General features: G+C 40.2%; 1 protein-coding gene across 1 annotated transcript in view; it reads left to right on the plus strand.

Annotated features, from left to right (window-relative positions):
* Positions 1-1945: 1945 nt before the first annotated feature.
* The window catches only part of LOC103810598 (methylcrotonoyl-CoA carboxylase beta chain, mitochondrial-like), a gene marked incomplete at its 5' end in the record, with an annotated part of 35845 nt that continues 25695 nt past the window's right edge, over positions 1946-12095 (plus strand). The window contains 6 exon segments of the mRNA XM_009083505.1: positions 1946-2027; positions 3759-3825; positions 8313-8397; positions 8663-8764; positions 9327-9454; positions 11908-12020. Of these exon segments, the coding sequence (XP_009081753.1) occupies positions 1946-2027; positions 3759-3825; positions 8313-8397; positions 8663-8764; positions 9327-9454; positions 11908-12020 (577 nt within the window).

The following is a 12095-nucleotide window of genomic DNA, read 5'->3' on the forward strand; positions in this document are numbered from 1 at the left end:
GCGTCCCGCTCCCGAGCCCTCTTCGGTGTGCGCGTAAACCGCACGAGAGGGATGTGTGTTGTACAGTCGTCCGCCTCATCATGGGTTTTCTTCCGCCTGAATGTTTTGATCAGAATGCCAACTCCTGCTGCATTTTGAGCTGGTCGATACTGTGCTCTAGGCAGGCAGAGGGAGATGATTTTGAAGCTGGGTACTGCCTCCTTGCGTTTGCAAAATGATTCCCGAGTTGAAAACAGTTTGGCTAGCTCTACAGAGTCATGGATATGCCTCCTAAAAGCGAAATAGCAACAGGAAAAAAATGTTTTGAGGAGGAAGGATAGGTGTTCCAGTTGTCTTTACAAGGAGAACATTATTAGTATCCGGTATAAATCAGCTTATTTTTGAAGGCATATCGATATAGTCAAAATAAAAATCATGTTTACAGTTAGGCTGAGAAAAACGTGGCTTTAGGTGTGGATCAGCATTGATGGAGGCCATGCATTTGTCCTCATATTTCTTCCAAGTAAAATATCAAACCGCAGGGGAACTGCCAACATGTATTCTTACTGAAATCCATCCTTTGGTTCTATGTTTGGCTCTGTGTTTTGTTTTGCAGAAAACTAGATTTGGGACACAAGTTAGGTGACTGAAACATCTGTGAAATTTCAGTATATACATATAATGCATGTATACACATACAAAGCTTGTGTGTAGGAACTCTATGTATATGTATAGCTATGTATATTCATATTCTGCATACAAGAAAAGTAGTATTTTGATAAAGGTGTTTACTTACCTAAGCTGTCACTAGGCTTGCATTTGTGTCTGTGTACCTTTCAACCTCAGAAGAAAAGCAAGGCTTGGTAAAATAGCTAATACTGTTAGTATTTGGCAGAAGTAATTTCTAGAACACTGAAAGTGCAAGTAGTGCTTTACAAACACAAATATATGAGGTCCCTGCTGTGAGACAGTTAACCATCTGAAATAAAAGTAATATGGGGAATAACAGTGCAAACACAAGAAGACATCATGATACGTGATGAAGGTCTTGCCTTCTTTAGCCAATGTTTGCCTTTCTGGCTGTGAATTCAGCTAGACAGGCTGGGCTTCACAATGTAAACTGCCTTTCAAACCAGATAGGTAAAAAGGTAATTTAAAAGTGAGTGAGTCTAAATTCTGGAAAACAAAGGAAAGTCTATTTAAAGATTCCAAGGATGAGCTCTTGCAGCTACTTTGCTAGTGTATTTAGCTTGTGCAGTAACTGCAGGATTAGTCTGTAGGTTTTGCCTCTTGATTTTGCTTTAAAATTTGTTAAGACCCTCATATTAACAGCAGAATTTTCCAGAACTTGCTCATGCAAGGGCCAGTTTCCAGAAAAAACTTAGTGCCACTTCACTGCCTTTTTGTCATTAATTGATTACAATAACAAAGAGCCCACACACATAATGGAAACTGACACATTTGGTTCTGAGTGGAGTCCTCTCCATGCTTACTCAAAATGATGTCAAAATATCTTTACTTCTCTTTGGTAAAGTATGATGATGTTGTGTTCTGATTAATGGCGTGAAAGATCATGATATAAATTAAATGCATTTAAGCAACTCATATGTTTGTGTACAATATTTTTTATAGATTATCTAAAAAATCCTTTCACAATTTTTCATGCACAGTAGCTAAAGTAGCTACATTGAGTTGTTAATTTAGAATCTTAATAATGGAACCTATGATTGTCATTGCTGTTCCTATTTTAATTTCCTCTGCCTTTTTAGCTGCTTTTTCCCCCCCCAATGTTAAAGATGAGTTTTTAAGCTTGGTACTGTGTGCAAAAGGTGAGTGTATTTAGAGAAGACAGGCTGATTGAAACAGGAGAAAGAGGGAAAATCTTGCTGTGGAATGACCCAGCCAGACAAGCTGAACACTGATGCAGAATAAAACTGTGTGTTGTGACAACTGCTTATTTTTACAGGTGTGGAATTACAATAGCTGATTTACAGATTTTTCACGGGGGAGAAAAACTTGTAAACAGTGTCTTTTGGAAAGGCATAAAAGTAGGTTTTATTTTATTCAGTGCTTCCTGTCTTTTTGTGGCCACAGTTACTGTCCATAGTCTCTTCTAGGAGCAGCACAGTCAAGCTACCAAGGCGTGGCTTGTTTTGTTGGTGGGTTTTTTGGATTCCGTGATGGTGATAAAACTGCCTGTAGGTTATTGCAGTGTGATTTCACAGGTTAGCAGGAAGGAAACCAGTTGTTGAGGTAGGTTTTGGAGCTGTGCAGTGCATGGGCAGGGAGAGGGAGGCTTAAGCTGTTATAAGAAATAGATTGAAAGGAGAATAATCTGATGGACATAGTGATAAAGCCTTAAAAGGATGTAGGGAAGGATGAGATGCAGGAGGCTGGTAACCTACTGTGTCCTCAGCAGTCAGGGCTGCAGGGTGGCACCACACATCAGAGAGACTTTGTTAACTGAGGTTGATATCTTGCGATACCAGTTGTTGGCTGGTGACTAGGTGGTGCAAAATTCTTATAAGTGCAGGCTGTAAACCATGTCACAGATGGCAGCTCATTTGTACTCAGGATTCCTCTTCCAAGAGCCAACAGAGGCACAAGAGTTTCAGTATGTTACCTTGATATTGCTGGATGACCTCTAAGTATTGACCTTACGTAGGAGCTGTGTATGTGAGCTGCAAAAATAGCTCAGACTTGTTTTCACCATGTATGATTTTACCTTTAAACAGAGTATTTTTAATCTATCTGTAGCGATTGCAAAGGAAGAGAAATGTGTTCTTTTGAAAGTCACTGTGCAGCTCAAACAGGTGGAATTGAGGGGCCTCTGTATGTGTTTTTATTTTATTTCTGCTTTGCATCTTGATTCTTTTCTGTGCCTAAGACAGAGTTGGACAAACTCAGCTGCTACTGTTGCCTCTTCTAGGGGAGACCTTAAGTCTGAATATTCAAGTATATATGAGTCTAAGTAGTCAGCAGGTGGTTTTTTCTGCCAAATTAGACTCAAACATCACCTAAATGAGAATTAGACAAGGTAATATGATCTTTTTGTGCAGCATGTCTTTTATTGCAGTTAGACTTTTAAAAAAGGTAGTTCTTAATATGTCTGGAAAAAAAATCCAACAAATTATGCCTGACTAATACCTTTAAATTCATAAGAAATGGAAAAAAACCCCAAACCTGCTGTAATGAGCACACCGAGTTTTGGATAATTCTGATAGAAATGGGTTGCTCGGTACTGTATCAAGCATATTCAAAACTATGAATCTTTGTTTTCCTAAGAAGGATATTGGCAAGAAGACCAGATTTTTAAAAAGACCTAACAACAAAAACCTAAAAAGTGTTTACCAAATTCTTTTGGTAAACTTGTCTTTTGGTACATGAGGCATAAGAGCACTTAATTTGAATCCATGTTTTCTACAGAATTAAATTTAGAAGGAAGCAGACCTATTAAAAAAATTAACAAAATCAGAGAAACAACACTTCAGCTTTGCAATTACTAGTTCTATCCTAGTTTATTAAATTCAGAACTAGTGTTTTGCTATACTAACGCATTTGGAATTTTTGTGAAACCAGTTTATTAAATGCTTTGGGATGCTTACGGAAAGCCAATACATATGTAGAAATGTTATTTTTTTAAAGACAGTACAGGGACAGTATTTAATAAAGTAAAATTAGATTTGGAAAATAAATTAGTCTTGTACTTTCTGTTTGTTTATTGAAAATTAATACTGTCGCTCTTGGTTAACTTAAAATGCTGCTTGTTCCCCACTTAGGAAAACTATGAACGAATGAAAGCACTGGTAACTGAACTACAAGAACAAGCAGAAAAAATCAGATTAGGTAAGTATGGTAGTCTAGATTTTAGAATAAAAAATCCAAACTTGTTGCATTTCGTATAAAAAGCAGTTTTGTTTTTTGTAATTTTTCCCCTTATAGCTGCCATTCATTAATCACTTCATTCAGATACAACATACTTTCTGGATTATAGCTCTTTCTTGTCATTAAGGGCCCGAAACAGAACACAGTACTTGAGGTGTAGCCTTACCAGTGTCCAGTACACAGGGATGATCACTGCCTTAGTCCTGTTGGCCACATTACTGCTGATACAAGTCAGGATAACATTGGTCTTTTTGGCCACCTGGACTCACTGCTGGCTCACTGTTGACCAGTAGCCTCAGATCCTTTTCTGCCAGGTAGCTTTCCAGCCCCTCTTCCCAGCCTGTAGTGTTGTGTGGGTTTGGTATGACCCAAGGACAGGACTTGGCACTTGGTGTTGCTGAACCTCACAGAGTTGCCCTCAGCCCATCGATCCAGTCTGTTCAGATCCCTCTGTAGAACCTTCTTGCCCTCCAGTAGATCTACAGTCCCTCTCAACCTGGTGTTTGTGAATTTACTAAGGGTACACTTGATCCCCTCGTCCAGATTGTTGGTAAATGTTTTAAACATGACTGTGCCCAATACTGAGCCCTGGAGAACACCCCTTGTGACTGGCCACCAGCTGGATGTAACTCTGTTCACCACCACTATTTGGGCTTGGACATCCAGCCAGTTTTTTACTCACTGAGCAGTGCACACATCCATGGATGTTCATGGCATCCAGCCAGTTTCTCCAGGAGAATACTGTGGGAGACAGTGTCAAGGGCTTTGCTAAAGTTAGTAGAGTTAACATCCAAAGCCTTTCCATCATCCATGAAGTGGCTTACTCTGTCATAGAAGGAGATCAGGTTAGTCATGCAGGACCTGACTTTCCTAAACCCATGCTGGCTCGGTCTGATCCCCTGGTTGTCCTGTACGTGGTTCATGATGGCACTCAAGATGATCACTCCATGATCTAGCCCAGCACTGAGGTTAGTCTGACAGTCCTGTAGTTCTCTGGATTCTCCCTCCAGCCCTTCTTCCTGGTAAGTTGTCACATTGGCTAACCCCCAATCAACTGGAACCTCTCTGGTTAGCCAGGAGTGCTGGTAACTGATGGAAAGTGCCTCGGTGAGCTCTTCTGCCTGTTCCCTCCGTGCCCTTGGCTGGATCCCATCTGCCCCCATAAACTTGTGCATGTCTCAGTGCTGAAGCAGTTTGCTAATGAGTTCACCTAGGATTATGGAGGCTTTCATTTGCTCTCTGCCCCTGTCTTCCAACTCGGTGGGCTGGATATCCAGAGAACAACTGGTCTGTTTAAGACAAAGAAGGCATTAAGTTTCTCTGCCTTGTCTCATTCTTTGTCCCTGTGTTTCCTCCTGCATCCAACAAAGAATGGGGATTCTCCTTTGCCCTCCTTTTGTTGGTGATGTATTTATAGAAACATTTTCTATTGTCTTTTATAGCAGGGCCTTTTCAAAGTTGCTAGCTGTGGTTGTGCTGGCAAACAGAAGCAAGTCCGTAGTAGTTTAAAAGATTGAAATCTGTGTTTCATCTTTCTGGCTTATAAGACTACCTGAGTGAATTGCAGTTGACTATGATTAATGGGGGCAACAAAAAGAAAATGTTTTCAAAGGAAAATGCTTAACTATGCTGCCACAGGTTGAGCATGCAGCTTTAATTCTCCCCTTCTTGTGACTATCATGATACTGGTTTATCTTTTCATAAGCTGTTTCCTCTCCCATGTTGCCCCACACAAAGGTGTCATCAATGTACCGCAGGTGTTCTGGAACCTCACCCTTTTCCAGTGCAGTCTGGATCAGACCATGGCAAATAGTGAGGCTCTGTTTCCACCTCTGGGGCAGTTGGTTCCAGGTGTACTGGATGCACTGCCAGGTGAAAGCAAACTGTGGTTTGCACTCTGCTGCCAAAGGAATGGAGAAAGATGCATTGGCAGTGTCAGTGGTGACACCACTTTGCCTTTGACTCCAGTTCATACTGAAGTTCCGACATGTCTGGAACAGCAGCACTCAGAGCTGGTGTGACTTCGTTCAGGCCACAACAGTCTACTATCAGTTTCCGCTCTCCATTGGACTTACACACTTGCCATATAGGATTCCTAAAGGGTGAGGGAGTGTTGCTGACCACTCCCTGGCTCTCCAGGTCACAGATCATCTTAGGGAGTCTCAGCTGGTGCAGTACTGCCAATGGTGCACTGTTGTGGTAGCTATCTGGACCTGTTCTTCAACCCTCAGCAGTCCCACAGCAGAAGGGTTCTCTGAGAGACCGGACAAGGTATTCAGCTGTTTAATTTCCTCTGTCTCCACAGCAGCTATCCCAAAAGCCCAAAAATGCCCTTCTGGGTCCTTGAAACACCCTCTCCTGAGATAATCTGTGCCGAGGATGCGTGAGGCCTCTGGGCTAGTCACAATGGGGTGATTTTGCCATTCGTTCCCGGTCAGGCTCTCTTCAGCTTTTAGTACAGTCAACTGTTGGGATCACCCTGTTACCCCAGAAATACAGGCAGATTTTGCCCCACTGTAACTTGATGGCATCTGGGTACATTGTGCATCAGTGTCAGCTAAAGCCTTGAACTCTTGTGGGTCTAATGTGCCCTCAAATCCACACAGTCCAATGGATCCAGTTGTCACTTTCCTCCACCTGGCTGAGGCCCCTCTAGTCCTGGCCATGGCACACGTTACTCACTGCTTGTAAATATGAACTGGAGGTCCCTTCAAGATCGTAAGTATCATCAGCCCTTCTGTTCTGTCTGAGGATTTGCCCACTGGAAACTGGCGTGGCACTTATCCTTGACAAATTTCCTGCAGGGATTGTTCTTCCTTTCAGGTACCCATGGTGCTAGGACGGAGGTGGGTTTTCCATCCCACTACTTCATGTCCTCTCCATGGTCACTCAGGAGAAACTGCAGCAGTTAACCCTGTCCTGGCTGGAACTGGGACAGTAACAAATACTTCATTTGTCACTTGTTACTTCAGTGGGTAGTGCTTTTGTGAACCCAAATCCCATCCTAAGTAATCACCAACTGTGGGCCAGGAATATGGTCCCTGCTCCAAAGAGTTTCCAGGCTGTGATGAATTACAGATGGTTTTCTGATAGGAAACTCAAGAGTCAGTGGTCGTACATTCAGTCTCTGTGACCAATCATAGCACCTCAGCAATCACAATGGTACAGACATTTTTGTAAAGGAGAAGTTAAAGGAGAGATTTCAAATTAAATGCCTCCAAGTTTGTTTCACTGTCAAGGGCACTGCTTCTCAGTCTACAGAACAGCGTTTTGATGTTGAAAGAGGAATGTTCAGTAAAATGGCTACAGGGCCTGGAGAGCAAAGCATTTATGATTACCGTGAAGAGAAGGAGGTGACAAAAGTCACAGGATGAAAATTATTTTTCCAGCATTGCTTAGTGTAAATGAGAAAGGCAAGATGGAGGTCAGAGAAAATATAGTTACGATGTAGGATGTTAACCTGGATGAGAGTAGTAGCTTTGTGGATGGACACGAGTGCTTGTATTTTAACAAACCTGTACAGACAGAACTTAAAAGCTTTAGATTTAGGCTAGATATACAAACCTGATGAACATACTGTATCATAAATAAATTGTGGGCTTTCTGGCATGCCTAACAGGTAGGAAATGATGTGTGTAGTGATTAAGGAAGGAGGTGGGAGAAAGGACTTGTAAGGTAGGCTTAAAAGCTCTGTTTAGTGATGCCTAGCTGACAGAGAAATCCTGGAGTTTCAGGAGAAATGTTAGCAAAATAGCACCTTCTTTACTTTGGACAAGGAGACAGTTTTAGAGTGATGAGGTGGATCAGTGATCTGTCTACACAGAGAGACAATGTTTATATAAACTGTTGTTATAAAGAGGCTATGGTATGTCAACAAATCTGAAGTATTGAATGACACAAAGCTCTAGAGAGCAAAAGATAGGATTTAGGATGACTTTGAGTGAAGGGTTGAAATGAAACAAATATAAACTTGATATTGAATGCTATGTGTCTGAACTCTGCTTACAGTTCTGGTGTCATCTAAAGAAATTAATCCAGACTCTATTGGGTCATTCAAGATTGGATTCAGCATGGCTATTTTTAATCAGTTCTAGGCAGTAGTATTTTCTGTAGTTCTACTGCTATGCTTTTGTCTATGTGTGTTTTCTGCCCTTCTGCTTATTGCCAAGCAGTGGGGAAGTTTCAGACAACTGTGTTTATTAAAATCTTTACCTCAGGGCTAACTATAAAAACTGAGGAGGGAAATAGAGTAGATTCTAGAAAGAAAGCATTTTTATCAATACCTTAAATCTGTTTGAAGTGGGAACCATTATTTATTAAATTCATTATTAAGGCACATACTTCAAAAACTGGGCACTTGTCAGCACTTTCATTCTAAGTTTTAATATAAGTGGTGATTTATCTGTCTGTGTCCATAGAAAATGTTTCAATTTACTGTTGTATCACAGGAGGTGGAGAAAAAGCTCGTAAGCTTCACACATCAAGAGGAAAGCTGTTACCCAGAGAGAGAATCGACAAGCTTATTGATCCTGGGTAGGTATTTCCTGTTTTTAACAAATACTTCAAGTTTTCTTTTACAGGCGAATACTGCAGCAGGCTTCTTTTCTCTTTAGCTTCCATAAACACTGGCAAGTAACACCTCTGGAAATTTACAGAAGTGTTCTTTGAAATACTCATCTCTTTTTTAAAATTTTAAAAAAAAGTGCTTATTTGAAAAAAATTAACATTTTAAGCTAGATTCCATGACAAATATAGCAAATTAGTTATTAACATTGTTTTTACATTTTTCATTATTCAGATCTCCATTCCTGGAGTTCTCTCAGTTTGCTGGTTACCAGTTGTATGGTAATGAAGAGGTACCGGCAGGAGGGATTATCACAGGCATTGGACGAGTATCTGGGTGAGAGTTTCCAGTTATCTGAATCCTAGTGATATGTAAAGGAAGAAGGTATAGTTTATTCAGTTTCCAGTATTAAGCTGTTAGCATTTTTAGTGTTTTGTGTCTGACACTCAAAAAATCAAGTTGATATCTCAATTTGTTTAGTCTTAGCTAAAAGGAAGTGGGGTTTTTTAATTCTTTTTTTTTAGTTAGTGTATCCCTGTATTAAAACAGAGCAGACATGGAGTTTCTGATGTCCAATGAAAGAAATAGATTAGTGCATCAGTATAAAAAAAAATAGGGTGATATTTTGGCCTAAGGATTAGTTTTGCTTACTCAAAGTGCCTTCAGGACTATTCTTGAAATTAATTATGGTGCTACATGGCATTGTTTTGGGGAGTTAAGGGACTGTGGAACAGGGCATGATAGTGCTGTGGCTGCCATTGCAATGTGCAGTTGTGGAAATGCAGGTGAGAGGAGCTCTCTCTGAGCATCAGCACTTCAAGATTCCTTGGGAGTTCTTAACCAACATAAATACTCATTAGAAATACTTTTCTTTCTCATAAACTTGTTTTATTTTTAGGGTGGAATGCTTGATTGTTGCTAATGATGCAACTGTCAAAGGTGGTACCTATTATCCCATCACTGTTAAGAAACATCTACGTGCTCAAGAAATTGCAATGCAAAATCATCTCCCTTGCGTTTATTTGGGTAAGTCCCATTGCAGAAATAGCAAATGTCCTGCATTAAGGGCAGCTCAGGATCTCTAGATAACATACTGCTTATTTAAATAAATGTTGCCGAGACGGGTGTTTTCCCAGATTTGACTAACCAGGAATGTATTTTAGACACACATATCCAAATGCATTTTCGTCAATACTGTGTTACCTCTACGGACTGGAGGCACATCTTAACTGGAGGGGACACATAGCTCCTTACCAGTATCTTCTGCACTGCTGTAGGGCTGGGCACAAGGTACATGTGTAACTGTAACACTCTATCACTTCTTTCTAGTTCCTGTCCCTTCTGTCATGATTGAGAAATCTCTCCTATAGTCTCATCCAGTCAATTCGAATTACAGTTTAATTAAAAAAGTGCGTTCTGGTGGAGCATGTAGCTGTATGAGAAGCCTTACCAAAGAAATTAAAACAATCTTAATGCCAAAATCTCGATAATAGTTTGGATCAACAGATTTCTAGAATTTGGGATTAATTTTGTTGAAGCAGAAAATTTACTAAGATTACAATCAGAGTGCCAAATATCTTTAGTATATTACCTGTGGTATTTTCTTAGCCTGGTTTTAAACAAATACAAGAGGTTTCTGTCAATGCCTTTCTTTGAGCCTCAATTCCCAATCTAATAACTTTTGAGCCTAGCCTATTGGCCAATTTTGGTCAAATTTGACAGAGAGCAGTAAGAAAGTGTGTATTCCTGTGAATATTGTGTATATCAGCACGAGAGGGGAAAAGACCCTTCCACTGTTTCCAGTTAAAAATATAAGGTGGGTTAATCCTTGTCTGTTCAGCTTAGTTTAGCAGCTTACATAGCAGCTGAGGGGCATTAGTTGGTTTGCCAGTCTGGGTGCTTGTACTACTTAAATAGTCAACATAAATGTAGGTCCTAGCTAGCATAAGCCTTCGTAGTTCTTTGCCCTGCTGGCTGGACAAACATGCAAATAATACCAATAGAAGGATTAGGTGAACTGTGAAACTGTTGGTGAGGAGGATACAGGGACAGTGTGGGTGTAGACTTGGTGGGATTCCTGTAGAAAGAGTCTGGGAGGAAAGAGGAAGGCTAAATTTTATCTTGTTTAAAAAAACAGAAGAAACTTCATTTTGCTGCTGCAGAACAACTGTTATTTAGTCTGAATTATCAATAAATTCTATCTGTTCAGCAGACTTTTTATTGAATTATCAGTGAACAATTAAGGGTGATTATGCTGTTTTAAGATCTTATGGAATGAGGAACTGTGCGACACAGATACATCTTCAAATGAAAAGTTTAGTTTTTTATTCCATCTTCGAAATACGTAGTCCCTGTATGTATAATGTTCATCATTCAGACCTGGTGAGTTATTTTACCTTTGTGGTTTCTGTACGTGGGCTTGTTTCAGTTCATGTCAGCTGTGCAGTTAAGAGAGAATGCTTTGCACTCAGTCAGCACTCTGCCGACCATGTGGTTTTCATGCTGTTTGAACTGCCTTTTCCATCAGTGGCTACTGCCTACGTGTGAATTCCAATGTGGACACCTGGTGTCGTTTGTCACTGAGTCAGTCACTGGTGTGGGCACTTTCTTTTGTATTAAGGGATGACCCAGTGCACAACACTGGTGTGTTGACCAGGTTGGAGTGTGTTTATTTGCTGGAGTTGAAGATGGTTTGGAAAAGTGATTCTGCAAGGGTGAGGGTAAGAATCAAAACCTTGCTTCATGGTGAATGTGGGGCATTACTAGCTGTGGTCATGCAACATGAGAATATGCACATGGACTGTTGCTTGTAGGTAAGACTTAATTACAAGGAGCCAGAGTTACTGGAAATGCTTGGCCTCCTGTGCATTTCCTCCCAAGTCTTCTGTCCTTTGGATACATCTCAGGACAGGATGTATTTTCATTAATTGGGAGTGGAGAGGTAGCTTTCATTGCAGACCTGTAAGCTGGAGGGCATGTCATGAGGCAAGGGCACACAAGAAATGAATCTTCCCAAAGATAGTTCAAGGTATTCTGTATGAAGTATAATCAAGGTATGAAAGTACATGTGGTGCACTTTTGAACTCTGTGGTGGTGTGCGTCACCTTTTTCTGGAACTTGTGACAGAATTGCAGTAGAATAATTGAGTTAAAATTGTACATTAAAATTGTTCTTCGTTTCAGTGTTTTGCAGTAAGATGAGGTTAGAAGTTTGCATAGGGAGATATGATTACATCTTTAGGCATATCTGGGTTTATTTTCCCTGAAAATGATTGGGATGGATGTTATTTTGTGTTTACTATTTTTCTTTTTTTTTTTTTTTCCAAGAAGAATATCCTAATATACCAAGATTAATGGACATACACATAGTGTTAGTGATGGTAATTGCTGTATATTTTCAGAAGCATGCAGATACTTTACCAACAACTTAGGTATATAACACTGCTCAAAGATGTGCTAATATATTTTTGCTTACTCTAGTTGATTCAGGAGGAGCAAATTTACCTCGGCAAGCAGAAGTATTTGCAGATCGAGATCATTTTGGCCGTATTTTCTATAACCAAGCAGTCATGTCATCACAAGGAATTCCACAGGTAATTTGTTTTTACCTAAGAATTAAATGTATTAATTAGTTTGTGTGCTTGCTGCCATTATCTGTTTTCAAGGCT

The sequence above is a fragment of the Acanthisitta chloris genome, unplaced genomic scaffold, assembly GCF_000695815.1.
Source record: "Acanthisitta chloris isolate BGI_N310 unplaced genomic scaffold, ASM69581v1 scaffold12851, whole genome shotgun sequence".
NCBI classification, from domain to species: domain Eukaryota; kingdom Metazoa; phylum Chordata; class Aves; order Passeriformes; family Acanthisittidae; genus Acanthisitta; species Acanthisitta chloris.